The sequence below is a fragment of the Myotis daubentonii genome, chromosome 1 (genome assembly GCF_963259705.1).
Source record: "Myotis daubentonii chromosome 1, mMyoDau2.1, whole genome shotgun sequence".
Lineage (NCBI taxonomy): Eukaryota > Metazoa > Chordata > Mammalia > Chiroptera > Vespertilionidae > Myotis > Myotis daubentonii.
In genome coordinates this window covers 37,934,685-37,962,536 of record NC_081840.1, presented here as the reverse complement: position 1 = coordinate 37,962,536, position 27,852 = coordinate 37,934,685, and the positions used below count along the sequence as shown (strand labels likewise).

Sequence of the window (27,852 nt, the reverse complement as noted above, 5' to 3'; positions counted from 1 at the left end):
GGTGTCCCTAAAAATGTATATTGAAATACATTTTAATACAGTCTTTATTAAAATACATTTCATTTTTAAAATTGAGCTAGCAGCTGTTAAAGTGTGTATACATTTTTTGGGACACCCTGTAGGTTGAAAACTCACTAAAATAAATTCTAACACCCCAGTCAAAGACTGGACAAGGGATAGGATTATACAATTTACAGTTGTAGTTGGCTAACATGTGAGAAAATAGTCAAGATCTCCTCACTTGACTATTTGGTAATTTATATTCAAAGTAATCAAAGAAAAGCAAACTTAAAAATAAAGATAGCCATTTTGGTAATCAAGTTAAGCAATACTTTAAATAATAAAAGTATTCAATGTTGGCAAGGCTCCTTTGTCCATAGCTTCTGGGAGTCCAGTTCAGTATAACACTCTTGAAAAATAATCGAAAGCATAGAAAAGTGTTTTGTACAAAAATATTTCCAGCAATAGTTTTGGAAACCATCAACATATCAAACAATAAGGGAATTGTTAAGTAAACCGTAACATACGCACTCAGAAAAATATCATGAAACTAATTAGATTTATGAAGTTTTTTAATGGAGAATGTATACATTTTATTACTCCTAAAATTGGACACATACCATATACAATTACCTTTTTAAAATATATAAGGAACACCCTAGCCCGTGTTGTTCAGTTGGTTGGGCATCATCTTGTGCACCGAAAGGTTGCCAGTTGGATTTCCAGTCAGGGCACATGTCCCCGGTCAGGTGCATGCAGGAGGCAGATGATCCATGTTTCTCTCTCACTGGGACCTCTCTCTCTCTCTCTCTCTCTCTCTCTCTCCCTCCCCACCCCCTCCCTTCCCCTCTCTCTAAAAATCAATAAAAACATATTTTTAAAAAATTGCTGGGCATCTGACTAACCTGTTAGGGTATGTGGGGAAAAATAGCAATGAATACACTGAAAACTAAGAAAATGGGAGGACATCATCAAGCAAAACAAAAGTTGTAGAAAGAGAAATCTTAAAGACACCTCACAAAGCCATTCAAAGATCCAAAAGATGGCCTTTGGGAAAGAACCATTTGAATCTCTGCCCTACTCTTGGTATTCAGAGCCGGTGTTGAATAGAGAAGTAATAACATGCGAAAGAATAGCAGCCTACTTATCAGCAGCACATGCAAGCTGCAAAGGTAATCGGTCAAGGAGAATACAGTCAGCTTTCTGTGGGCAGTCACTTAAGCTAACATCTTTTCTGTCTCCTTCCTTCTCTCCAACACCAAGGGGTAGGGGAGAGTGGCAGTGCAAGACAGGAAGACACCCATCCCACACCCTGCTTCCCTTGAGCTATAAGTTTAGCATGTGCTGAGGGGGAGAAGAGGCTGGAAGCAAATATGAGATTTTATTTTATTTTATTTTTTTTAATATATTTTATTGATTTTTTACAGAGAGGGAGAGGAATAGAGAGTTAGAAACATCGATGAGAGCGAAACATCGATCAGCTGCCTCCTGCACACCCACCACTGGGGATGTGCCCACAACCAAGGTACATGCCCTTGACCGGAATCGAACCCAGGACCCTTCAGTCCGCAGGCCGATGCTCTATCCACTGAGCCAAACCGGTGCTGGCTAAATATGAGATTTTAAATGAGCAGAAACGGCACTTTTAACAACCATGCAACTGAAATATTATGAAAACTAGAGGCCCGGTGCACAAAAATTTGTGCACTCGGGGGGGGGGGGTTCCCTCAGCCCGGCCTGTGCCCTCTCGCAGTCTGGGACCCCTCGGGAGATAACGACCTGCTGGCTTAGGCCTGCTCCCGGGTGGCAGAGGGCAGGCCTAATCCCTAGGTGCAGCCCCTGGTCGGGCTCAGAGCAGGGCCGATTGGGGAGTTGGGGCACCGCCCCCTGTCATGCACAGAGCAAGGCGGATTGGGAGGTTGCGATGCCACCCTCAGTCACGCTCAGGGTAGGGCCGATTGGGGGGTTGGGGCAGCACCCCATCACACTCAAGGCAGGGTCGATGGGGAGGTTGCGGCGCCACCCCTGTCATGCACAGAGCAGGGCCAATCAGGGGGTTGGGGTGCTGCCCCCTGTAACGCACAGAGCAGGGTCGATCAGGGGGTTGGGGAGCTCCCCCCTGTCACGCACAGAGCAAGGCAGATCAGGGGGTTGAGGCACCGCCCTCTATCACCCACAGAGCAGGGCCAATCAGGGGGTTGGGGTGCTGCCACTCTCACACTCAGGGCAGGGCCGATGGGGAGGTTATGGCTCTACCTCGTCACACACAGAGCAGAGCCTGTGGGGTGGGGGGGTTGGGGCGCCGCACCCTGTCACACACAGAGCCGCAGGGCGATCAGGGAGTTGGGGAGCTCCCCCCTATCAGGCACAGAGCAGGACCGATAGGGAGGTTGTGGCCCCACCCCCTGTCACACACAGAGCCTCAGGGCGATCAGGGGGTTGGGGCGCCGCCCCCTGTCATGCTGATCCTGGTGCCTGGAGGCCTCGCGGCTCCGCTGATCCCGGTGCTGAGAGGCATATTACCTTTTACTATATAGAATAGAGGCCTGGTGCATGGGTGGGGGCTGGCTGGTTTGCCCTGAAGGGTGTCCTAGATCAGGGTGGGGGTCCCCACTGGGGTGCCTGGCCAGCCTGGATGAGGGGATGATGGCTGTTTGCAGCTGGTCACACACCCTTCAGGGTGGGGGTCCCCACTGGGGTGCCTGGCCAGTCTGGGTGAGGGGCTGAGGGCTGTTTTCAGGCTGGGACTGAAGCTCCCAACCGCTCCTTTTTTCTTTTTTTTCTTTTTTTATTCTGGGCCAGCTTTAGCTCTGAGGCTTGGCTCTAGCTCTGAGGCCTCTGCTGCTGAAAGTAGGTATCTGGTTTGTTTAGGTTCTATAATCGAAACTCTGTATCAACTCCAGCTCTGAGATCCTGGCTCACTGAAAGCAGGTTTCTGGGGTTTTGTTTAGCTTCTATATTCGTTACAATGTTCAAACTGCAGGCTCAGAGGCCGGCAAGGCAGGCGGGGAACGTTGGAGTCCTCCGTCACTGAAGCAAGCAAGCCTCCTGTTCAGTTTAAGCTGCCTGGCTGCCGGCCACCATCTTGGCTGGCAGTTAATTTGCATATCTCACTGATTAGCCAATGGGAAGGGTAGCGGTCGTATGCCAATTACCATGTTTCTCTTTTATTAGATAGGATAGTATAACATCAAGGAAGCTTTCTAACCAGAGGAAAAAAGAGAGGTTGACAAAGAAGAGAGGTAGTTTTTTCAAAACAACCAAAAAATTGTTGTTAGACTATTCCAGTGGTGGGTAAACTGCGGCTCGCGAGCCACATGCTACTCTTTGGCCCCTTGAGTGTGGCTCTTCCACAAAATACCACGTGCGGGCGCACACGTACAGTGCGATTGAAACTTCGTGGCCCATGGGCAGAAGTCGGTATTTTGTGGAAGAGCCACACTCAAGGGGCCAAAGAGCCACATGTGGCTCGCGAGCTGCAGTTTGCCGACCACTGGACTATTTCATTTGAGTGTCCATCAGACCAGTTACATAAACTAGAAAAATATCAGATGGTGGTAAGTACTGTGCAGAGAATTAACACAGAGGTGACATGATGGTGAATATGTTGTTACTTTAGGATAGATGATCAGAGAAAGCCTCTGTGACAGGCAACATTTAAGCTCACTCAGAATGGAACCAGCCAGTATATGGGGAGAGAGGGAAAGTGGGTAGTCTTCCCAGGAGGAAGCTACAGCTAGTGAGAAGGCCTGAGCTTGTGTGGCTGAGGAGCAGAAATAAGCCCAGCCTGGCTCAGGTGTCGTGGGCTAAGAGAATACGGCAAAATGAGATCAGAGAGGTATGCAGGGCCCAGATCTGAGAGCTAATGGCAGCAAGGCAAAAATGCATGTTTCCTACGGGCCAGACATGGACCTTGCTCAAGACGCCAGCCTGGAGAAGCAAGGGGACTATGACATAGAGCTGACTACTAGAAGCCAAGAGCTGGGAGGGGTAGTTATAAAGCCATTAGCCAGAGGAGGAATGGCCCAAGTAAAGGGATCTGTAGGCAAGTCCCCCGAGGGGGGACTGGGCAGGGAACTCACCAAAGTTCTCCATGGCGGAAAGAGTTGGCATTTAACACTGGCCACACCCCTGAGGGCACCCACTTCAGGTTAGTCCGTCTTTTTCTGCTCCCTTACATTGTGCCTCCTTTGGCCTCCCTACTGGAGCAAGGCAGAGCAATCAAGTACAGAAACACCTCTCTCCATAGTGGGTTTCCCCAGCCTACAGCATACTTGAAGGAGGTGAAAAGGGGGGAAGAGGGGTGGAGGGAGGGAGCTTTAAAGAAAATAAGATGCTGAAGTTTTTGACATTCGACTAGACTGGAATTCTTATTACCTGAAAAAATGAACATGATTCCATAATTCTTTTTTTAAAAATATATTTTATTGATTTTTTACAGAGAGGAAGGGAGAGAGATAGAGAGTTAGAAACATCGATGAGAGAGAAACATCGATCAGCTGCCTCCTGCACATCTCCCACTGGGGATGTGCCCGCAACCAAGGTACATGCCCTTGACCAGAATCGAACCTGGGACCTTTCAGTCCACAGGCCGACGCTCTATCCACTGAGCCAAACCAGTTTTGGCTCCATAATTCTTAAGAGAGACCAGAAAAATGGCGGGGCCCAAGTATTCCACACGGAGATAACCAAAAATATCACAATGAATTTCTTGGGGTGGTACAATTTTTCTTCCCTTTGCTTATTTATATTTCCTAGTTCTTCTCTGATATTAGTTCTTTAATAAAAGTTTGTGGGTTTTTGAAGAAAGTACTATACTTAGTACAACAGACTTCTTGGTTTCAATGGCACTGGAGGTGATTTTTTGGAGCTTGGTTTTGGCAGCCTGCAGCAGCATGGGAATGAGCCCAGGGCATGTTTGTGCAAAAGGTGGTTCAGTTAGGCTGGAGTTAGTGTAAATGTAGGAATAGTGGCAGATGAAACCAGAGGTAGCACTACTTAGGTACTTTTGTATGCATGTTAACAGATATGTCCATATGTATCAACTTAAGGAATGGAGGGTTTCTGGTAACGAGAGACATGTAGTTACCCAGAAAGAACTGACCCTCCAGGCCTCAGGAAGATGGGACTCTGAAGAGTGGCCCTGGATCCAAGCAGGCACTAGGAACCTAACAGGCGGAGTGTCTCTTCAGTGTAGGCTCACGGTTCAGCCGTCTCTGCTTGCCTGCTTCATGCTACAGTGTCCAGCTGGCAGCATCCTCCCTCTGCTCCGTAGGCTGCACTTGGCCTCGTCTCCATCTAATGGCATTCTTCCAAGTTCAGCTCCCACTGCTAACTGCCTCATTCAAGAGAATGAGATCATCTCCCCAGTGTCAGGAATTGAAGGTACTTTATAGTTACAGACTAGCCAGCTCATTTCTGGTACCAGTCAGGCAACATCATACAAGCAGGCTGCCCTTGGGTTTAACAGGCAGAGCTGGAAGCGAGCAATCATGTGTGTATTAGGGGTGGGGAGAGGGTTGAGGACAGGAAAGTACATCCATTTGGGACAAATAACAGCTGCCTAAGGACTTGCCCCTTCAGCAAACAGTAGCTGGGGCATTTCTACCTAACAAAGGGCTGTGGCCTGTTTGGGCTTGGCTTCTGCATTACAGGTAAGGAATTGGCCAAAATATGAAGGACCTCACATTCCAGGGTAAGAGAATCTATACTTAGCTGTGTAGGTAATAGAGACTAGAAGTCACACACACGCACACAGACTCTTCTCTCTCTCACTCACAGCCTTGCCCTGCATTGTCTGGGCACCACAGGGTGGCCTCTGGATGCAGCCTCGGCATTCAGCCTTTTCTCTCCTATAATTAGAAGAGAGGGTTACCTCAGTAGGGAGCTTTCATGTAGCCCACGAGCAGATGTCAGTAAAGATTAGAGAACTGTGTGAAACCTCCCTGATGCTCAGCAGTTAGATCTTAATCTAATTGGCTCCCCAACATAACTAAAAATATATTGTACTAGGATACCATTTCCACTCAGGGCGTGCCCTTATGCAAATGAGGTTAGTGGTCAAAAATGTGTTTTGCTGCTGAAAAGTGAAAAGGGCCAAAAGACAAGGAAGGTGAAAAAATTTAGGGGCTGGCCAAGTAGCCGAATTTGAGAAATAAGGAATACACGTTTCCCTGTGGCCAAATCTCCTAGTGAGATTCTCAAAGATGGTAAGGCACAAACCACTCCTTTCACAACCATAAATATACTGTGAGCACTACCACATATTCAATCAAAAGATGTATATGTAAGTACTGGTGAGTTTTATTCATTCAACAGATACCTATGAAACACATACCAGGTAGGACAATATATCATAAAGGCAGGATGGGTTTTCAATAAATGGTTAATAAACAGTGATAAACTATACTCAATAAAAGAAACTTTATTTTGATTTTTTAGGATGTACACAGTGCCTCCAACATCTAATTTTCCCTTTGAAAGCAAAAGTTCATCATTTGAAATAAACTCCTCAGCTGCTACAAAGAAATAATTTTAGTATCAGACCAAGTTTTAGAAAAGTTTAAAATCTCACTAGAGGCCTGGTGCACAAATTTGTGCACAGGTGGGGTCCCTCGGCCTGGCTGGCAATCGGGGCAATGGGGGTGTGTGTGTGTGTGGGGGGGGGGGGGCGGCTAGGGGGAGGGACCATGGGAGGTTAGCTGTGGGAGCGCATTGACCACCCGGGGGAAGCTCCTGCATTGAGTGTTTGCCCCCTCATGGTCAGTGTGCATCATGTTGACCGGTCATTCAGTTGCTTAGGCTTTTATATGTATAGATTACATTTTCCCTCTCCCAACCCTATACTGCCAAGTGATTCCCATTTAATTTCCCCTCTCAGGTTTTCAGGATAAACTGCTATATCTGTGTGGCTCACACAAATGCCATAACTGCGCCAGGCAGGTAACAGTAACTGCAAAGGGAAGAGGAGGCGAGTAAAAAATGAAAAGCTAGAAGTCCTTTCATGTTAACATTTTATTTAAACCAGTACAAGCACCATGCTTAACAGAAGACTGTCCAAAATAAACATGCAATATGAACTAGCAGAGACTGAAACCACAGCTTAAGAAGCCGTGCCAGTTGTTGGTTTTGGTAAACGATGACAGGGAACTGTTAAAATTCACAACACTAAACCATTACTGTTTCAAGCCTCCCAAATGAGGTTTATATTGGACCATCAAAGTCAGCGGGAACCGCCCTGGCATGTTAGTGATCTCAAACAATATTCAAGTAATTATATGTATACGAACTATATTCCAAAAAAGCAAGAAAACAGTTTCCATCATAATCATAATCATAATGTAGTTGTTTTAAATATTACAGGAACATGATTACTGATTTGAAATGTCAAATGGCATAAGAGGAAACAAATTTCTCAAGAATATTCAACGTGGGACCACTGGTTTTAAGTGGTCTAGAAGGTTTACATTCTTCCAGAAATACAAAATAAGATTTGTCCAGAAATGCGTGAGACATGTCTTCACATAAGTATTAAAGGCTCAAATTCTATAGATTCCAGTATTATCAGTCTTTGAACAAATAGGGAAAGCAACCATACTAAGAATATCTGAATTGATAAAATATGAGTTACTCTCTGCTTCCAAGAAATATCAGCATTTAAACCCTTATGAAAATATCTATTCACCACTAGTCCACATTATGCATTAATGACTGCTCAGGTTTTAAAGTAGTCCAAACATTTTCTTAAGTATACCTTCATTACTAGCTATATGGGTAGGGTATAAAGACAGCCAAATTTAATTTGGCAATAAACTCCTCTAACAGGAAATTTTTAGTTAAAGTGTCAGACCAGGATACAATTTATGGCTACGTTTGACTTCTGAAAATAGGAGGTAAAAAGGGAGAGAAAAGTGCTGACAGACATTATGCTACAAAGATTATTTAGTAATGAAGATAAAAAATTTAGCAATACCCTCTTAAACAAGAGTATGTTTAATTGCACTATTTAGTAAACTTTTTAGAAACAGACAACTTGAACACTTATTTTAGAAGTCAATTAAACAAACAGTCAGTCAACCAACTTTTTTCCCTAACATAACTGCTTCAGTACCAGAACAAACTGATTACTATCAAAACTCTGGTGTTTTGGAATTTCAGCATAGTAACCTGAGAACAGTTTTCTTCATGTCAGTTCTGTTGCCACAAAAGCCATATTAAAAATGTGCTATGATTACTCGCTGGTTCTATTTTGACAACATTAGATGCTTAGCAGGACATACACAAGGCCAACAATTTCAAAACTGATGCTAATTTAGAAGACCATGCAGGAGGTTCCAAGGGGAAAAAAAACTGCTACCAAAAAGGAAAGATTAAGATTTAAGGCTGATGGGAATGGCTGTACCAGAAAGTTATGGAATGTAAAAACTGGACTTATGAGATCTGGAGTTACTATTTGAGAGAGGGCAGAAAAAGAGATCAAATAAGAAATGTACTTGTAAAGAACAATGCAAAATTTGGTTAGATGGAAGAGAAATGTATATAAACGAAGAGCATGGGATTTGTCAATCTCCCTACAGGACAGAGCGAGTAAAAAATGTTCTACTGATCCCCTTACCTTGATCTATTGTCTTGCAAATACATGTTATTGATAAGAAGCAGACAAGCTCAAAATAACACGGTTTATCACAGTTCTTTGCCCCTTTTAGAAAACAGGAGAACTAAGAGTTCTGCATATGGAGGTCAATATTATCTGACATGATGAGGACTTTCAAAACTAAAGTGAGCAAGACAAAATAAGGAACTGAACTGAAAAATACATTCTTGCAGCACTAGTTTCTCTTATTGCTGAGAAGCAGATGAAACAAATCTAATTTCTTTCATTCAAAATATTAAAAACACTCTTGGATTACATTAAATTCACTTGGATTACATTTGCATTTCTGCAGAATTAGAAGCGTTATTCTCCAATATCAAAATAGTTGTTTAAAGAATTCTTAAAATTCCTGGGTAATGTTCTCTCCCTGGAAATTGGAATAAAAAATCCTTCTCATTCATTAACCACAACAAATACCCACTCTATAGTACTTCCTCATTTCCAACTAACTTCCTATTGCTTCCTGTTTCTAGATTAGTGAAGCCAAACAGTGTTTGGAACAGAAGATGCTCTATTCAATATTATGGAAATTCCAACTATCTTTGCCTCTTTGTTAAAGTTGGCACAGAAACCTCAAAACAAAAAATGCAAAGAACATATGAGTGGAAAATATGCCAACATAAAAAAAAATGCCTTTGCTAGTTTTAAAATGACTAAAATATTCTTAATATAAGAATTCACTCACCAAATTTGGTTAGCCTTTAGTCTCAAAACCTTTTATCAAATTAATGTTAAACAGTTGCTTATCTGCTTTTACATTTTTAAAGCACACTATATATTAGAATTCTTGCTTTATGCCAAGGATGCCATCATCTAACAAGACAGGTGTCCAATTTAGAATATTTTCTGAAATTTAGGATATAAAATGCAATTTCTATTGATGTGCTAATGTTATGGCCAAGGTTTTAAGACAAGTAAGTCTTTTCAATGGCACAAAATTAATCACAAATATGCCCAAATTTATTACTCTCAACTGCCATATATTCACCAATGCAAGTGGACAGTTGGAATTTCAATTTAAAAATATGAAGTTGATCTTTTACAAATTTCAGATACACACATTAGAAAATTGTTTTACTTGGACCCTTTACAAAAGTATTAATTTCACCAAATCCAGAATACTGGCAGTGTAAAAGTCTTAAACTAACTTTAAAGCTAACAAATCAAAGGCACAGTACTAACCAATTTAAAATAACTAGTTTTCACAGGACAACATTAAGAGATGCTTTGTAAATATGATGTTATTAATCTAGATTCAAACTCTCTAGAAATGACACAACCAAGAATGAAGCCCTTGATTAGTTACAACCCATTAATTCCTAAGATGTTATTTTCCATAAGAATAGACAAAATTATTATAAAATCTAACTCCCAGACCTTAAGAATGAGTGACTGATAAACAAAGTTCCTGGACTTGATTAAAAAGGAGAAAGGAAATCAAAGAAGGAATAGAATTAATGAAAAATGTAGTTGTAATGCAGGTTACACTATAGTAAATTATTACTCATGGCTCAAAATTGGGTCACTCAAGTCTTTTACCCCAAATTAATTTCAACTTTTTGACAAGAGATAATATGCTATTTTCCAATAGCATATTTTCCAGTAGATAAACTGCTAATATCCAGTATTTGTCAAAAGGAGGCAACTGCTGTCTATCACAATACCCAATTTCCGATGGTGTCTGCAAATAGTAACGAATTCTGAACCGTAAGTTATAGAAATTGGTCACAAGAGTGCAAAAAGTCCCTGGAGAGTAGTCCATCTAACAATTACAAATATAGGGAAACATTTTACAAAGTTTCATTACTATGAAGATGATTTCCTCTTTGCTCAAACTTTGAACAAATGAAGAATTTTTCTTTACTGCAGGAAACAAACTGTAAGTAACAGTGCATTTTAGGCATAAATAAGTATTTATGTCTGGCTCCAGTATGGTCAGGTTAATACATAAATACTTTAGAAACATAGAACTTCACATTAATGGAAAAATCCAAGTTTCTCACGTAACCATTCTTCAGTTAGGTCTTCAGTATTTCTTATTTCAAATACCTTAAAAAAACAAACAAACAAACAAACAAAAAAACTTAGGTTATATGCTAATACTCTCAAAAAAAAAAAAAATCAAACACATTAAATACCAGGTCCTCCTTCCTTTGATACTGATCACGACTTAATCTGCGTAAATTAGATATTCCATTTGGGAGGTGCTTTACTTTTTTTAAATACTAAGTACTCAGTTACCAAAGTTTGGCAATTAAGATGGCATAAAACCAAAACTCTCTTACAAGTGAGCAATTCTGTAAATCCTACCCACTAAAAGAGACAACCCAAATAAATCAGTCTGGTTAGGAGCTAAATAAAAGAACATATGCTAGTCCTCCATAATTGGAGGAAATAGCTTAGATTGCACTGATAAAGATGGACTGGCCACAAATCTCCAGCAAGAATCTGCATACACACAGGCCCAGAAAGTGTAATGGCTATAGAGAGAAAATGTAAATACAGCAGAAAGAATAGGATTTGAGGCCAGATGTGGGTTTGAGTCCTGGTTCTGTCATTTATTATTATGCAACCCTGGACAAGTCATTCATCCTCTGAACCTCAGTTTTCCCATCTACAGAACAGGAATAGCACCATCAACCTCACAAGGCTGTGGTGAGGATTCAAAGGGATTATTTGTAAAAGTAATTTGTAAATTGCAAAGCCTTAATTCAGCACTTTAGGTCACACCCAGGGTTAGAATAGACTTGAGGCTATTAACAGAGCTCCTTCTTAACCACCCAAGCTCCTACAGCACCTCCACGGAATTCCTATGGTACAAATGAGGAAAGGTAGTGTCTATACCTGGTATATTGGTGGTACCAATGGCAAGCATATATGGGCTAAAGGGAAAAAGTGGAACGCACTTAAAGACATTCCCTGGATTGAGGATTAAGCACCCAAGGAGAAAACACCGATGCTGTCCTTAAAATAAAACCTGAGCCCTGGGGGTGTGGCTCAGTTGGTTGAGCATCAAGAAGTCACCAGTTCGATTCCTGTTCAGGGCACATACCCAGATTGTGGGTTCGATCCTCCAGCCGGGGTGTGTGCAGGAGGCAACTGATATGTTTCTCTCTCACATCAATTTTTTTTTTCTCTCTCCCCCTTCCTTTCTCTCTAAAATCAATAAAAACATTTAAAAACAAACAACACCCTGGCCAGTGTGGCTCAATTGGCTGGGTATGGTTCTGTGCACAAGGGGGTTGTTGGTTTGATTCCTGGTCAGGGCACATGCCCAGGTTTCAGGTCCCAGCTCCATCCCCAGTGAGGGTGTGTGTGTGCTCACGAGGGGGTTGGGAACAGCCAATGGATATTTCGCTTTCTCATCAGTTTCTCTCTCCCTCTCTCTAAAAATCAATAAAATTCTTTTTAAAAAACCTGAAAGGAAATATTATTTAATACTATTTCAGTGTTGTAATATTCTATTTCAAAATCTAAAATGTACAAACTACTTTTTCAACTCAAACTAATATGTGGAAGTTACAAGTGTAAAAGCAAGTACCCTTCTTACCTCTAACCTTCAAAACTGCCATAAGACAATGGGGACATATTAAATCATAAAACAAGTGTCTCATATAAAACAGAATGTTCTAGCTTAATAAAGCTACTAATAAGTATTCTTTAGATTTGGAAGCAATATAGTTAACTGCATATGAATTCCTGCATAGAATCTGGTTCATTCAGTCTATGGTAAGGTTTCAATGCTGACATTTATCTATTAGAAATTATATTATGGAAGATGAAGAAATCTCAGTAGATTGAATAGTTACAGTGGCTTTTCTAAAACTGCCTACATTTTTAATGTGATTTCTTCTGATGAACTTATAATTCCCATTCAAAAACACACATCTGGTTCAAATTTCTATCATTCTATTTTCAGCTAATAAAAAGCTTTGCCTAATTTGCTGCTCTGTTCTAAATAATGTTCAATTTCATAAAAATTCTTCACTCTTCAGATTATTTTATGGCTCTGTACAGTCCCCCCTTATCCTCAGGTTATCACCTGACTCCCAACGGACTGTCTGAAACTGTGGATACCATGGAGTCCTATATACACTATGTTTTTTCCTATGCATATACCTTTTCACTTAAAGAAAGCACTTTACGGCTTCTCTTTGGCATAGCTGAATTTCCAGCATCATTACCCTTGCACTTTGGGGCCATCAGTAAGTAAAATAAGGGTTACCTGAACACAAGCACTATGATACCTGGACAGTGACCTCATAACTGAGACACATACTCAGTGACTAACAGGCAACTAACACTGCGTTCACTAGACAAAGGGATGACTCATGTCCCGGGCAGGACAAAGATTTCATCATGCTACTCAGAATCATGTGCAATTTAAAACTTACATATTGTTTAATTCTGGAATTTTTGAACTATGGTTGACCACAGGTAACTGAAATCGTGGATGAAGGGAGGGGTACTACTGCATTCTAAGTGAAAATACTGTCTCAATAAGCAGGTAAAAGTAAATCCCACCTTGGTTAGTTCAGCTGTTTGGACTAGCTTATTCTTACTCCCAGCATACATCATTTGTTGTTCAGGCTTACATCCTGGAAAAGAGAGATTTGTGTAGAATTGAGACTTAGACTTTGACAAAGCAATGGGTTTTCATTATTTGCTTTTTTAAAAATGACACATTTAGGGTTTCCTATTCTTTCGAGTTTATAAAAACTTCAGTCTAAATGTGATTCTGAGACTTACTTGCATACTGTACAAAGAGACATAGCTAAATTACAAATAAATAAGCTTTAGGTCAGCAAAAATAAATGAGGCTAGATCTCTGCAGATCTTGACTTTTAAATCCTTGCAAACACTTAAAAACTTGTTAGCACTTTCTTAATTTTGACTTTAAATATCAAGCTCAGTTTTATTGATGTCTAACACAGATAAGGTTTTGGGATGGTGATGGGTCAGTGGGAGAGATCTGCCCTGAAGAAAATTTACAGTTTGATTACATATTAAGTTAAAAATATACTACAGTGTATTTTAAGTGCTAAATGACACAAATAGTAAAATTTAGAAAAGAGTTCAAGTAGAGATTTTACTGTGGACTTGAACGTGGTACTTGTGAGACTTCTGGTGATAGATACCTTAAATACCAACAAGCCATTTTAATATCCAATGTAAGCTACTCTGGGACTATTATCAAGATTACAGACATACTAGAGACCCGGTGCATGAAAATCGTGCACTGGGGCGGGGGGGGGTTGTTCTGGATCCCTCAGTCCAGCCTGCACCCTCTTGCAGTCTGGGAACCCTCTGGGGATGACCGACTGACGGCTTAGGCCCACTCCCCTAAGCCGTCAGTCAGACATCCTTAGTGCTGCCCCGGAGGTGGAAGAGGCTCCTGCCATCACCACTGCGCTCGCCAGCCTTGAGCCCAGCTTCTGGCTGAGCGTTCCCCTGTGGGAGCGCACTGACCACCAGGGGGCAGCTCCTGCATTGAGTGTTTGCCCCTTGGTGGTCAGTGCACGTCATAGCAACCGGTCGTTCCACGGTTCATTTGATTTGCATATTAGCCTTTTATTAATATAGGATTATGGGCAACTACCATTTTAAAGATAAACATAAATATATATCATTATTACACACAACATTCACATACCTATAAAAATATTTAAAATATAGGAGAAAATGTACTTTGGATATTTTAAAATGTTATTACATTTCAAATTCCTTAAAATGTGTGTATGATCTAACCTAACAATGACACTTCTAGGATTTTATTCAAGGAAAATAAGCAAGTTCTAACACATGTTTTATAGTAACTTATTTCTAGGGACACATTTACATGTGCACATGTGCACACACACAACTCAATTTAGGTTTACTTGACACTTTTCTTCTTTAAAATAAGCATACAATTTGTCCAATATAAAAAAAATGTTTTATATTAGATCAGAAACAAATATGCACTATTTAAAAAAATTCACTTACCAACAGGACTTGAGAAAATAAAACACAGAGGATATGAAACTCTTCCATCATCATGTTGATATTTGTAACTATAGACTATGAAGGTTTTTCTCAAGTTAAAGAAACTAAAATTACTGCTCTATGAGACAAGTAATTACCAACAAAGTTCTGAAATACACACCTGGGAGCTAGTGAGTGATAAATTTCTAACATACCCATTTAGGCCACACCTTCACTATTCATTATCTTTCCACAAATTTATAAATAGGCCCAATGATAAGTTATAAAATCATATAATCTCTCAAAAATAAATGTATTAAAAGTATGAATTTTATGTGGATTTTTTCCTTTCTCATTTTTATTATAAATACATAATAAATGGAATTAAAAAAAATAATTCATCCCACGAATATACCAACTTTTCACTTTTCTTGGTCCAATATGTGCATACATATTTTAATTTGATTGTGATCATGGTGTAGAAGAAAATTTTATAAAATATGTCTTCTAAAAAAAAAATATGTCTTCTAAAAGTTGAAAAATGAAACATCATAAATGAAATTCTGGCCACTAAAGAAAACAAATTTCTTTAAAGAAGTGAGAAAAGGATATCGAGGTTGTCGTTCAGGTAGTTCATCTTTAAGTTCATCTGGTGAAATGCCCTGGCATAATAAGAAAAACAACTTTTAAACAATTTTTTACCTATATCCTTAAGACATATACCAAGCACCCATTCTACCAATAGGTATAAATACTTAACCATACACTACAACATAAAATTTTATTTTATTAAATTGCACACGAGCTGAGGGTCCTGAATCCTCAATCTAAAGAAAGCCCACTCGGTTTAGTTGTTTATTCACTAAACATTGGGCTGAGAGGAACAGTAGTCTATGCTCATGTTCCAATTGTCAGAAAATAGTGAGATAAGCCAACCTCTCAGGAGAAACAACATATCTGAATTAGGGGGGTAGGAAGGAGTTAATTTCTTATTTTTTATTGATTTGAGAGAGAAAGGAAGAGAGAGAAGGAGAGAGAGAGAGAGAGAGAGAGAGAGAGAGAGAGAGAGAGAGAGAGAGATTTTGTTGTCCCACTTATTTATGCATTCATTGGTTGTTTCTTGTATGTGCTCTGATGGAATCAGACCCAAAACCTTGGCTTATGGGGACGACGCTCTAATCAACTGAGCTACTCGGCCAGGGCCAGAATTAATTTCTTTTCACTCTAAATTACTTAATTTGACAAAATAAATATTTAGGTCATAGGGTTTTAGTTTTTATTTACTGGCAAGCAGGTTATAAAGTTGACTCCGTAATTACTGGATATATAGCCCCAATTTCTACCACTTGTTAGACTGATTCATTGTTTTAAAGAAGGTGATTAACACTAGAAAGACTGAAACTTAGTCTATACCTATATTGCCCAAAAGCAGTCAAAATGACTGCATTGTGAAAGAATAATATCGGAGCACTCTGCACTTATGTTCCTTAGCTTTTCCAATAACTCACTTCTATTTGACATTTCTTTCATGAATTTAGGGCGCAAAAGAAATAAAATGAACAACTTATTAGAACAAGTATCACTGCATAAAGATTCGAATAACAAGTACTAGTTTAGCTTATTGAGCAACTGCAACTTATCAAGTATCGACAATTTATCATGTACTTGTATGTTATCATGTGACGGTAATCGAAAAAAAATGAAAACTGTTATTTCGATACAGAGCCGAACTGGTCATATAAGAAATTTACTCAATTCAATAATAAGAGTCATTTGATTATTTAAAATTTCCCAAGCAGTCAAAATGACTGCTTTTGGGCAATACAGGCATAACACATATATATACCGGAAATGGAGGAGGGGGGAGGTAACTACAATTATTAATAAACGCATTTATATGTTGTACAAAAAGTCACAAAATTCTAAGACATTGTGTCCTAATATACATAATTGTTTTTCTAATTGAAATTAAAAAGCAGTCAAAATGACTTCCTTGGGCAATCTAGTGTTAAATTAGCAAGACAAAACACTACATAATAATTAGCACATGTTTTTCATGCATAATAAACACATATTTAAGGTGTAGCACTCATTTTAGAAGTACATGTAACTAATATAACATCTTTTGGGCAATTAATGCTTAACTATAAAACTGTATTTAGCTGATTAAACAAACCTCAAGCTCTTCATCCAGTACCACCAGGCGTTTATCCTTATCAATCTTCACTAAAATAAAAAATATAGTATGAGTAAACTGTGATTCTAATGTGACCTTAACCTACCCAACCCCAGAGTCTCAGCCCCTTTTTATGGAATCTAAAATTAAAACATCAAGAAACACAAGCATAAGAAAAGTCATTCTGAGTTTTAGTTCATGGTCAATTAGCTAGGCTAGCTTTTCAAGTAGTCAATAGTTAGAAGTTTTTACCCATAATTCCCCACACTTACTTTGCTTATTTAAAACTTTATGTCAACTCCTTACATTTACTATGTATACAGAGAACTTTGTAACTCAAATGCAACTTCCTATATAATAAGGAAAGGTCTGAAAGGGTGATTGTGACTGAGATTGGTCTATGTACCATGGTTAGAACTCTAAGGAGAAAGTAAGCCAGGAGTCAGGACAGAACAACTGTCAGATTCCCAGCTTCTCGAGTTAGGGTTTCATGGCGCGATATGAGTACAGGATTCTAAGAAAGTGACTTACAAATAACAGTGATATCTATATTCAATTATATGTAACATAATCCAATGCCAAGTTAAAATGTGTTTAGATCATTTATACCTGTTCTTCCCTACCACTCTGAAAAGCTGGCCATTTTTGGTTTTGCACTAATTTCACAGTAAATCCTGTGAGATACAATATGATCTCAAATAGCTTTACCTTTCTGTGGCAAGATGGCACTGTGTTAAGGTCTGTATTTCTTTTTTCTTTTTTTTTAAAAATATATTTTATTGATTTTTTACAGAGAGGAAGAGAGAGAGATAGAAAGTCAGAAACATCGATGAGAGAGAAACATCGATCAGCCGCCTCTTGCACATCCCCCACTGGGGATGTGCCCGCAACCCAGGTACATGCCCTTGACCGGAATCGAACCTGGGACCTTTCAGTCCGCAGGCTGACGCTCTATCCACTGAGCCAAACCGGTTTCGGCTAAGGTCTGTATTTCTATGTTGTAGTGTTTATTTGTAATAGAACAAACTGTCACCACCTCATTAATTCACATCTGCCAGATGCATCTCTGTTAAACATCATCTATACACTTTTACATTTTACCCCCCTTCCTTCATCTTTCTAAATTACTACTCAGATTAAATATTACCTAAGAATATAAAAGAAATCTGCATAACATCAGATACAGAATGCAGTGGGAGAGGAAATATTCATATTATTCTTTCCATTGTCCGAAGTCAGTAAAGCTTCAACTCAAATGCATGAAACTAGAGTTTGCATCTAAAATTGAAATAAGGGCGCAAATCACTTTGAACACAATGCTGAACTTTATTTACTATTTTAGATGTAGGCAAAGGTTTCTGTTTGAGGATGAATGGCCAGGCTATTTTCAGTCCCCTGAGAAGTTAAAAGAGATGCATGGGTCACTAAAAATGATCAAGTGACCAAGAAGATAATCTCCAACACTGTGTAGGTATCAGAGGGGGAAGTAGAATACTGCACCTCTGTTTTGTGACATTAGCTGTTATTTTTTTTTGAAATATGTTTTTATTGCTTTCAGAGAGGAAGGGAGGGGGAGAGAGAGATAGAAACCTCAATGATGAGAGAGAATCATTGATCGCTGTCTCCTGCATGCCCTACACTGGGGACCAAGTCCACAACCCTCGCATGTACCCTTGACTGGAATCAAACCTGAGACCTTTCAGTCCGCAGGCCTATGCTCTATCCACCGAGCCTAACCAGCTAGGGCTGTTACTTATTTTTCAAACTGATCTAAAAGGGGAAGGGTTAAAACAGGAGGAGTTAAATTACTTTCTAAACGTTCCGTTTATTCAATGTAGCTGTAAGATAAAAACAAACTAATACCATGTAACTGAAGCAATCACTTTTAGCTTACTTATAATGGCAGCATTGTTCGTTTCTTTGCGAAAACGAAACTTTCTCAGTTTTTCCACTAAATCTTCAGCAACATCACAAACCACCAAAGACTCACTCTAGAAAAGAAAGAAAAAAAATCACGTATAAAATGCCATGATTTCAATATACGTATATGTTAAAAGTTATAAAACCTGTACCTTAAAAAGGTATATTGACATCTACAAATGTCACAATTACGTGAAAGCATTAACATGAAACACATGAACACTTAAAGAGCTTTTGAACCTACCAACCTTTGTATCTACATTAATTACACACATTTGTTCATTTTATATGTATACTTTAACTTTCTCTTTAGCTAATAAATATCTCAAAGAACTAAACATATATTAATGTGCAATTTTATCAAATCTATTGAGGAAGGGAAGAATGTGGGGAAAGTACAGAAAGAAGAGGATAATCATCTTATTGTGCTTATAATTAACTAGAATCCCAGTGCACAAAATTCGTGCACTGGGGGGCCGGAGGGGGGTGGTCCCCTCAGCCCAGCCTGCACCCTCTCCAATCTGGGACCCCTCGGGGGATGTCCAACTCACAATCCAGGACTGCTGGCTCCCAACCACTCACCTGCCTGCCTGCCTGATCACCCACTAACCACTCCTCGGCCAGCCTGATCGATGCCTAACTGCCCTCGCCTGCTGGCCTGATCACCTCCAATTGGCCTCCCCTGCCGGGAGCCGGTCCATCCTTGCTGTTTCAAGGGACCTGGCATATATGGCATACGGTTCTTAATATGTTTGCTCACCTTCTTGGCGCTGTGTTTTAACCAAGGTCACCTCTCTGAGAAAGGTTGAATCCCCAGGTAGGGATTTTCCCCTGAAGTTAGGGAGGGAATAAAACCCCTCAACTAAGTGCCAGGCGGGAAATTAATCCCTTTAACTACGAACAATCATGCTTAAACTACATAATCTTTTCTCCCTGGAATGGAGATAAGAAACGCCCTAACCTTTGTAATAGAGATTGATAGGATTGAATCAACTGGTATAAATACAGTTGTAACAAAACAGAAACAGACAGAACTTCAGACTCAGAAATTAGAACACAGGGCTTGGGAGACAGGACCAAGAGAGACAGAGCCTAGGCACAGAACCTACACAGAACGTTCTCTAGAGACAGAAGAACTTCGCTGGCGAGAGCATGCCGGAGGATCCTGGACAGAAACTGGCGTCAGAACCTAGAGACAGAACCTAGCAAGAGAACATGGACACAGAACCTCTCTGGAGATCCAGACCAGAACTTGGCTGGAGATCCTGGCTGGAGATCCTGGCTAGGCTGCTAATCAACTGAACGCTGTCTCCGTGTCCTTCCTTCTTCGCCGACTCCGTCCACACCTTTGGGGACCCCTGGACCCGCTGGGGTTGGACCCCGGCACTCACCTGCCAGCCCAGTCACCCCTAACTGCCCTCCCCTGAAGGCCTGGTCCCCCCCAACTGCCCTTCCCTGCAGGCCTGGTTCCCCCAACTGCCCTCCCCTGCAGGCCTGGTCCCGCCCAACTGCCCTCCCCTACAGGGCCGGTCACCCCCAATTGCCCTCCCCTGCCGGTGTGGTCGCCCTCAACTGCCCTCCCCTGCCGGCCATCTTGTGGTGGCCATCTCTGACCACATGGGGTGGCCATCGTGTGTGAGGGCATGATGGTCAATTTGCATATTACCTCTTTATTATGTAGGATAAAACCTGGATTTATTTTTGTGTCTCACAACTATGAAAAATATCTAAATAAACAAAAATATGAAAAACAAACACTAAGAATAAAGGCCAATAACATTTATATCTTAATTGACTATGGGACTTTAAAAAAGAGTTATTAAGAATTATGAAAGCAAAACCAGATTTAAACAATATGAAAAATTATTAGAGACTCTTCTTGAGAAAAACGGCAAGGAAATGATCAAAAGCATTCTTCTTTTAGTGGTGAAAATGTATCAATGATTGCAATCATGAGGATGGAAATCTTTCTTTTCTTTTTTTAATGTTTAAAACTTTGAACACATAAAAGTAGAGACTAGAATAGTGGGACACTATGCACTATCATTCAGCTTTAACTGTTATCAGCACATAGCCAATCTTATTTCATCCAGCACCCTCACTGTCCCCTGGCCTAGCATACAGCAAAGGCCAGAAATCTTTCAACTGTTTTTCAGTATGCATCATTAAAAAACAGTATGTGGCATTAAAATATAAAGGCAATAACATTATCTCACCTAAAAAAAATCTGACAGTAATTCCAGTCTTAAATATTCAGAAAGAGTTTAAATTTCCCTCACTATTTTAAGGTGTTTTTTAAGTTATTTAAGTTATTGATGATGAATGGCCAGGCTATTTTCAGTCCCCTGAGAAGTTAAAAGAGATGCATGGGTCACTAAAAATGACCAAGTGACCAAGAAGATAATCTCCAACACTGTGTAGGTAGCAGAGGGGGAAGTAGAATACTGCACCTCTGTTTTGTGATATTAGCTGTTACTTTTTTTTGGAAATATGTTTTTATTGCTTTCATGTTGGTTTAAAAAGAGACCCACATATTTTAGTCCCTTTTCATGTATAGGTTCCTCCCCTCCCCCACTCCTCTTTTAAGAAAATCAAACCGTGCTGAGAACAATACTAAATACATATGTGTCATTATAATCCAAAAGTATTAGGGCTTCCAATTTTAAGTTACAATAAAAATCTATTAAAAGCCTATTTTTTTTACCCTGTGTTGGGTAAATTAAAAGCATAGGTTAAAGCAGGAGATAGTTATCCATTTTAAAAATTGTCCTTTAAGAACCAAGATGGCGGCATAGGTTAACGCCGGAGTTTGCTGCTTTGAACAACTACTTCAAAAGTGAAACCAAAAAACGGAAGGGACATCACCCAGAACCACAGGAACGCTGGCTGAGTGGAAGTCCTACAACTAGGAGGAAAGAGAAACGCACACGGACACTCAGAGGAGGCGCAGTGCTGAAGTCAAATTCTGAGGTGCGGAGTGCGCGGAGCGGGCTGGCGGCGGAGGGCGCAGTTGGCGTTTTCAATCGGGAGGGAGTCGCAGACTCTGAGCTCCAGATACAGGCGAGTCTTTAGGGACCCAGACTCAAACGGGAGAAGCGGGACTGTCTGGCTTCGGTCAGAGCGAGTGCAGCTTTCTCTCCCAGCTTTGCAGCGGGTGCTGGGACTCAGAGAGGCAGAGCCCCTGGGGACAGGACTGAGAGCCGCCATAACTGCTCTCTCTGGCCCACGCTGTTGATCCTGTGCGACCCGCCCCGCCCAAGCCCTGCACAGAGGCATTTGCCGGATAGCCTCAGGCAAAGGCTAGATTAGCACCTCCCTAGAGGACAGAAGTTCTCTCACTGCTGACACAGCTGATTCTCATAGCCACTTGGCCTGGAGGTCAAACCCTCCCTGGAATTAGCTACAACAATCAAGATTTAACTATAAGACTGCAAACAAAGACCACTAGGGGGTGCACCAAGGAAGCAAAACAAAATGTGGAGACAAAGAAACAGGACAAAATTGTCAATGGAAGATATAGAGTTCAGAACCACACTTTTAAGGTCTCTCAAGAACTGTTTAGAAGCTGCCGATAAACTTAATGAGATCTACACGAAAACTAATAAGACCCTCGATCTTATATTGGGGAACCAACTAGAAATTAAGCATACACGGACTGAAATAACGAATATTATACAGACGCCCGACAGCAGACCAGAGGAGCGCAAGAATCAAGTCAATGATTTGAAATGCGAGGAAGCAAAAAACATCCAACCGGAAAAGCAAAATGAAAAAAGAATCCAAAAATGCGAGGATAGTGTAAGGAGCCTCTGGGACAGCTTCAAGCATACCAACATCAGAATTATAGGGGTGCCAGAAGATGAGAGAGAGCAAGATATTGAAAACCTATTTGAAGAAATAATGACAGAAAACTTCCCCCACCTGGTGAAAGAAATGGACTTACAGGTCCAAGAAGCGTGGAGAACCCCAAACAAAGGGAATCCAAAGAGGACCACACCAAGACACATAATTAAAATGCCAAGAGCAAAAGATAAAGAGAGAATCTTAAAAACAGCAAGAGAAAGAAACTCAGTTACCTACAAGGGAATACCCATACGACTGTCAGCTGATTTCTCAACAGAAACTTTGCAGGCCAGAAGGGAGTGGCAAGAAATATTCAAAGTGATGAATACCAAGAACCTACAACCAAGATTGCTTTATCCAGCAAAGCTATCATTCAGAATTGAAGGTCAGATAAAGAGCTTCACAGATAAGGAAAAGCTAAAGGAGTTCATCACCACCAAACCAGGATTATATGAAATGCTGAAAGGTATCCTTTAAGAAGAGGAAGAGGAAGAAAAAGGTAAAGATACAAATTATGAACAACAAATATGCATCTATCAACAAGTGAATCTAAGAATCAAGTGAATAAATAATCTGATGAACAGAATGAACTGTTGATTATAATAGAATCAGGGACATAGAAAGGGAATGGACTGACTATTCTTGGGGGGGAAAGGGGTGTGGGAGATGCGGGAAGAGACTGGACAAAAATCGTGCACCTATGGATGAGGACAGTGGGTGGGGAGTGAGGGCGGAGGGTGGGGCGGGAACTGGGAGGAGGGGAGCTATGGGGGGGGAAAAGAGGAACAAATGTAATAATCTGAACAATAAAGATTTAATTAAAAAAAATTGTCCTTTAAATTCAGAACACTGGTAATACATAAGGTGTGACATACCATAGGATATGCTATTATACAGTTAGAAAGTACATCCCACCCATAGGTACTATCCAATCAGGTTCCTTAGGAGTCATGTGTCCACCCTTTTAGTTCTCTTTAGAGAAAGAGATGCTAAATCCTATGGAGCTTCCTGAAGGTAGTATCCAACCCTAATCTTATTGTTTTTCTACCTTCCAAGAAAGGTATAGAAATCAGAAAACAACAATTTCCATTCTCTTCTCAACCAAAGGTAGAACCCTCTAGTGAAACTAATAAATATTTTAGATTTTTGTTTAGGCAAGGAGCAATTTATAAGACTTATTTATCTTCCAGCTCTAATACTAAGAGCTGCTGGTGCAATCCTGACATTTTAAGTATCAGAAACCAAGTGTGTATGTGGGGGGAGGCATGTTGTGATTGAATTTATATAGCTTTTTTTTGTTTTTGCATTTACACCCCTCCCAATAACGTAAGGCCAACAATTTCTTCCTACAAGTAAAAAGACCAATTCTAATTGCTTATAGTTAGTAGAAGAATTTAAGAATGAGTGTAACACTCAGAAAACTTTATATGGTAATATGTAAGGTGTAATATACCATAGGATATACCACTATACACCGCATAACTATATTCTAGTCAATAACCTACCGCATATACAATGGTAATCCCGTAAGAGTAATGACAGGCAGTGTGACTCAAGCACAGAGAAGGAACAAAAACATGGTACAAAAGGAGGTCAGTAGGAGCTGGACCCCATAAAGCCCAGGGGATCATATTAAGTATTTTGGTCTCTATGAGCAAAGGGAAGCCACTAAGGCAAGCATGTCAAACTCTCGGCCCACAACGAATACTTTTGCGGCCCAGCCAATATAATGATATGTAAGAAACGTTTTAATAAAAATTTTGTAACTTATTTTTATGTTATACATAATTATTTATTTATTTATTTATTTTTTCAGTTGACCAGCATGGTTGGGTTCTCTCGTCTGGTTCTATCCAGGATCTCCAGTCAGGTTCTGTTGCCAGGTTCTGTCACTAGGTTCTCCAGACTGGTTCTGTCCAGGTTCTCCAGCCATGTTCGGTCGCCAGGTTCTATCCAGGTTCTCCTGCCATGTTCTGTCTAGGTTCTCCAGCCAAGTTCTGTAGCCAGGTTCTGTCCAGGATCTTTTGCCATGTTCTCTTGCTAGGTTCTGTCTCTAGGTTCTGTGTCTATACATAATTATTAATAACAAACTACAACATTCGCTAATGACTGATTACTATAATCGTGTTGCATTCATTTCCTTTACGCGCCTTACACGCAGGCGCGCCATTTCTCTCCACTAATACTCGCAGCGAATATTTTAGCAGCCGACCGCCAACTCATTAGTCTTGGACTGACTTGTTTGGTGTGTGCAACAGTAAATCTTTCGGAGAACAAGAAAAATAGGTTTACTTGCATCACGCTTATTAATTTGTGCAGTTATTCAGTGTCTGGTAAGTTAACGTTCAAGAAAAAATATTAATTTTCATTAAAATGTTCTATTATTTTATGTTAACGATTACTCATTTATTTCAGCCCTTTGTATTCAGCATGTCTCTATCGAAATAAATCTATGTTTCTATGAAAATTGGAGCTTTTGTTTTTTTTGCAGCCCACATAAACTTGAACCTTGTTTATTTGGCCCGTGTTAGCCTTTGAGTTTGACATGCTTGCACTAAGGTGTTTTAAGCAGGGTGGTAATTGAAAACATGATCAGCTTTGCATGCAGGAAACAGGCAGAGAGCCAGGATAAATAGAACAAGACTAGTTAACTGACAAGGCTAGGCCAGGTGAGAGATGAAAAGCCGCTTAGGCTGATGAGGATAAAGAAAAGTAGGTGAGCCCCAGCCGGTTTGGCTCAGTGGATAGAGCATCGGCCTGTGGACTGAAGGGCCCCAGGTTCAATGATAGCCAAGGGCACATGCCTGGGTTTCGGACTCAATCCCCAGTGGGGGGCATGCAGGAGGCAGCCGACCAATGATTCTCTCTCATCATTGATGTTTCTATCTCTCTCTCCCTCTCCCTTCCTCTCTATAAAAATATATATAAAAAAGAAAAATAGGTGAATATCTCTAATAATAGTTAACATGTGTTAAACACTATGAGAGAAACATTATGCTATGTCCTTTACATGGATCTCCCTTTATGCTCAAAACAGTCTCATGAGATGTGTATTATTATCCCCATTTTGCAAGAAACTAAGGCTTAGAGAAGTTAATTATCGCCCCGCCCCCTCCCCAGATTACATAATTAGAATCCTCCCCAGGATTCAATCCAGGCAGCCTAACCTCTAGCCCACTCACGCTTTTAACCACTACAAAGGAGCTGGCGTCAGACGGGCTATTGGGAGGAGTGGGTTTGGAAAGGGTACCAAGGTGGTTCCTAAGCTTCTCCCTGTGTAACACTAAATAGTGCTACCTTTCACTAAATTAAAGAGCACTGAGCAAGACCAGGCTTGAGGGGAAAGAACATGAATTCTACTTTGGAAAAAGTGAGGTGGCTTTGAGGACCCCCAGTGGGGAAAAGCCTCTCAGGGGATGTTAACTAAATAGTGGGACACACAGATCGGGACTGGACCTCAGAAGCAAGGTCTGAGACACAATTTCACAAGTCATATGCATGTATGTGGCAACTGACGCTGCGAGCGCAGGTAAGAAAGGATGAAGACTACAGACGAGAAAAACGCAGCACTGGGACAGAGCTTAGGGCGCCCACGTGTTACGTCCAGAGAAAGGGAACAGTTTGCACGGGGCACAGATGGACCAACAGAAGCAGGAAAAACAAAACAAAACAGGGATTCTGTGTCCCAGAAGCCAGGAGGGAAGAGAGCGCTTCCAAGAGGAGAGAGTGGTCAACACCCTGGACTGCAGCTGAGAGGTCAGGAAAGGTAAGAACTGAAGAGTCCCTTGGATCTAGTAGCCAGAACAAGGTCCACTCCTGCAGGTTGGCTGGGAAATGAGTGGGAGGCCTGAGATAGGTCAGTGGGATTTTGTGTTTTGTTTGTTTTAATCACAGAAAGGAGCATATTTAAAAACCTGATAGGAAAGATCCAGAGGATCCTTTTGGGGCAACTTGATTCTCCACTTTTTTAAAAAAATATTTAAGGGTGTGTTTTTTAAGGTTATACATTTTATGTTTGTAGAGAGGGAGGGAGAGAAGCATCGATGTGAGACACACTGATTGGTTGCCTCCCGTAAGCGCCAGAGGGGGATCTAAGCCGCCACGTAGGTTTGTGCCCAGATCCCATTTGAACCCGCGACCTTCCGGGGCCCGGGAGGGCGCTGCCACCGACCGCGGCGCACCAGCCGGGGCGATTCTCCGCTTAGGTTTGGGCGCAGGGGCCAGAGGAAGCCAGAGCCGCTAGCTAGACCCAGCCAAACCACAGAGCTTTACAGTCACCGTAACGCCAAAGCCTTGGGTCAAAGGCTTCCCTCCGCTGTAACTCAGGGAAAGCAAGAAGGGGAAACAGAGGCAGGCGGGGCGGAGCGCGCGATAAGCCGCGGCGAGGCCGGGAGACCGGAGTCAGGATCGGAGCGAGCCCCCCGGGCCAAGGCCTGCAGGCGGGGGGTGCTCGCGCCCGCGGGCCCCCGGCAGAGAATCCGCGTTTGGGGGAGCCCTCCGCCGGGCCAGACCCTGGACCCCCGACACCAGCTCAGGAGCTGGCACCCACCCTCCAGCGGGACCGGCGGGCAGGGCCCACTCCCCACCCCACTGGCCGCCCCCAGCCCCCGGGCCCGCCAGGGGGCACCGCCCCGAGGCGGGCGGCAGCGGCGGCGGCTGGGGGACGCCAATCTCCGGCGCTGGCCTCCAGCCAGCAGCCGGGGCGGAAGCGGCCGCCGACCCACCCTGGGCGCTGCCCGCCGAGCGCGCCCCGGCAAACAGGAAAGCCCAGCGGGCTGGCCCAGCCCTCTGTCCCCCACCCTCGCGGGCGGCAGCTCACCATTTTCCTTCCGGCAGTCACCTTCCCTCGGGCCCCTTTAAGAATGGCACCGCGGCCGCCTCCCTTCCTGCCCCGACGCCCGGCAGAGCCACCCCCACCGACCGAAGCGGCCTGGAGGGCCGGCACGTGACCGCGGACGGTGGGAGGCGCGGCTCAAAATTAGCCGGACGCGGTCGCCGATAGGCTCCTAACCTGACCGTGATTGGGCGACCGTGCCAAAATGCACTCTTCACATTCAAGATCCCTAGGGCTCGAATCAGTTCAATAGAATGTTCTGCATCGGGGTTGCTCAACTTAAGCGTATTGACATTTGGAGTCCAAGAATCCTTCACTGTGGGTGGCGTGGCGTCCGGTGCGTGGTAGGATGTTCAGCAGCATCCCTGGCCTCTACCCGCTAGAGGACAGTAGCACCTCCCCAGTTGTGACAACCAAGAATGTGACCAGACATTGTCAAACGCTGCCAGGACGCAGGGGTGG

General features: G+C 41.8%; 1 protein-coding gene across 1 annotated transcript; it reads right to left on the bottom strand.

Moving 5' to 3' along the window:
• Nucleotides 1–6,999: 6,999 nt before the first annotated feature.
• On the bottom strand, nucleotides 7,000–27,526 carry GMFB (glia maturation factor beta). Its single transcript, XM_059695580.1, is given in 8 exon segments — nucleotides 7,000–10,635; nucleotides 10,637–10,702; nucleotides 13,178–13,251; nucleotides 14,639–14,721; nucleotides 15,230–15,279; nucleotides 16,794–16,843; nucleotides 18,688–18,784; nucleotides 27,376–27,526. Coding segments are annotated over 8 exon segments (465 nt in total). The 5' UTR covers nucleotides 27,379–27,526; the 3' UTR covers nucleotides 7,000–10,593.
• Between the last annotated feature and the right edge of the window lie 326 nt (nucleotides 27,527–27,852).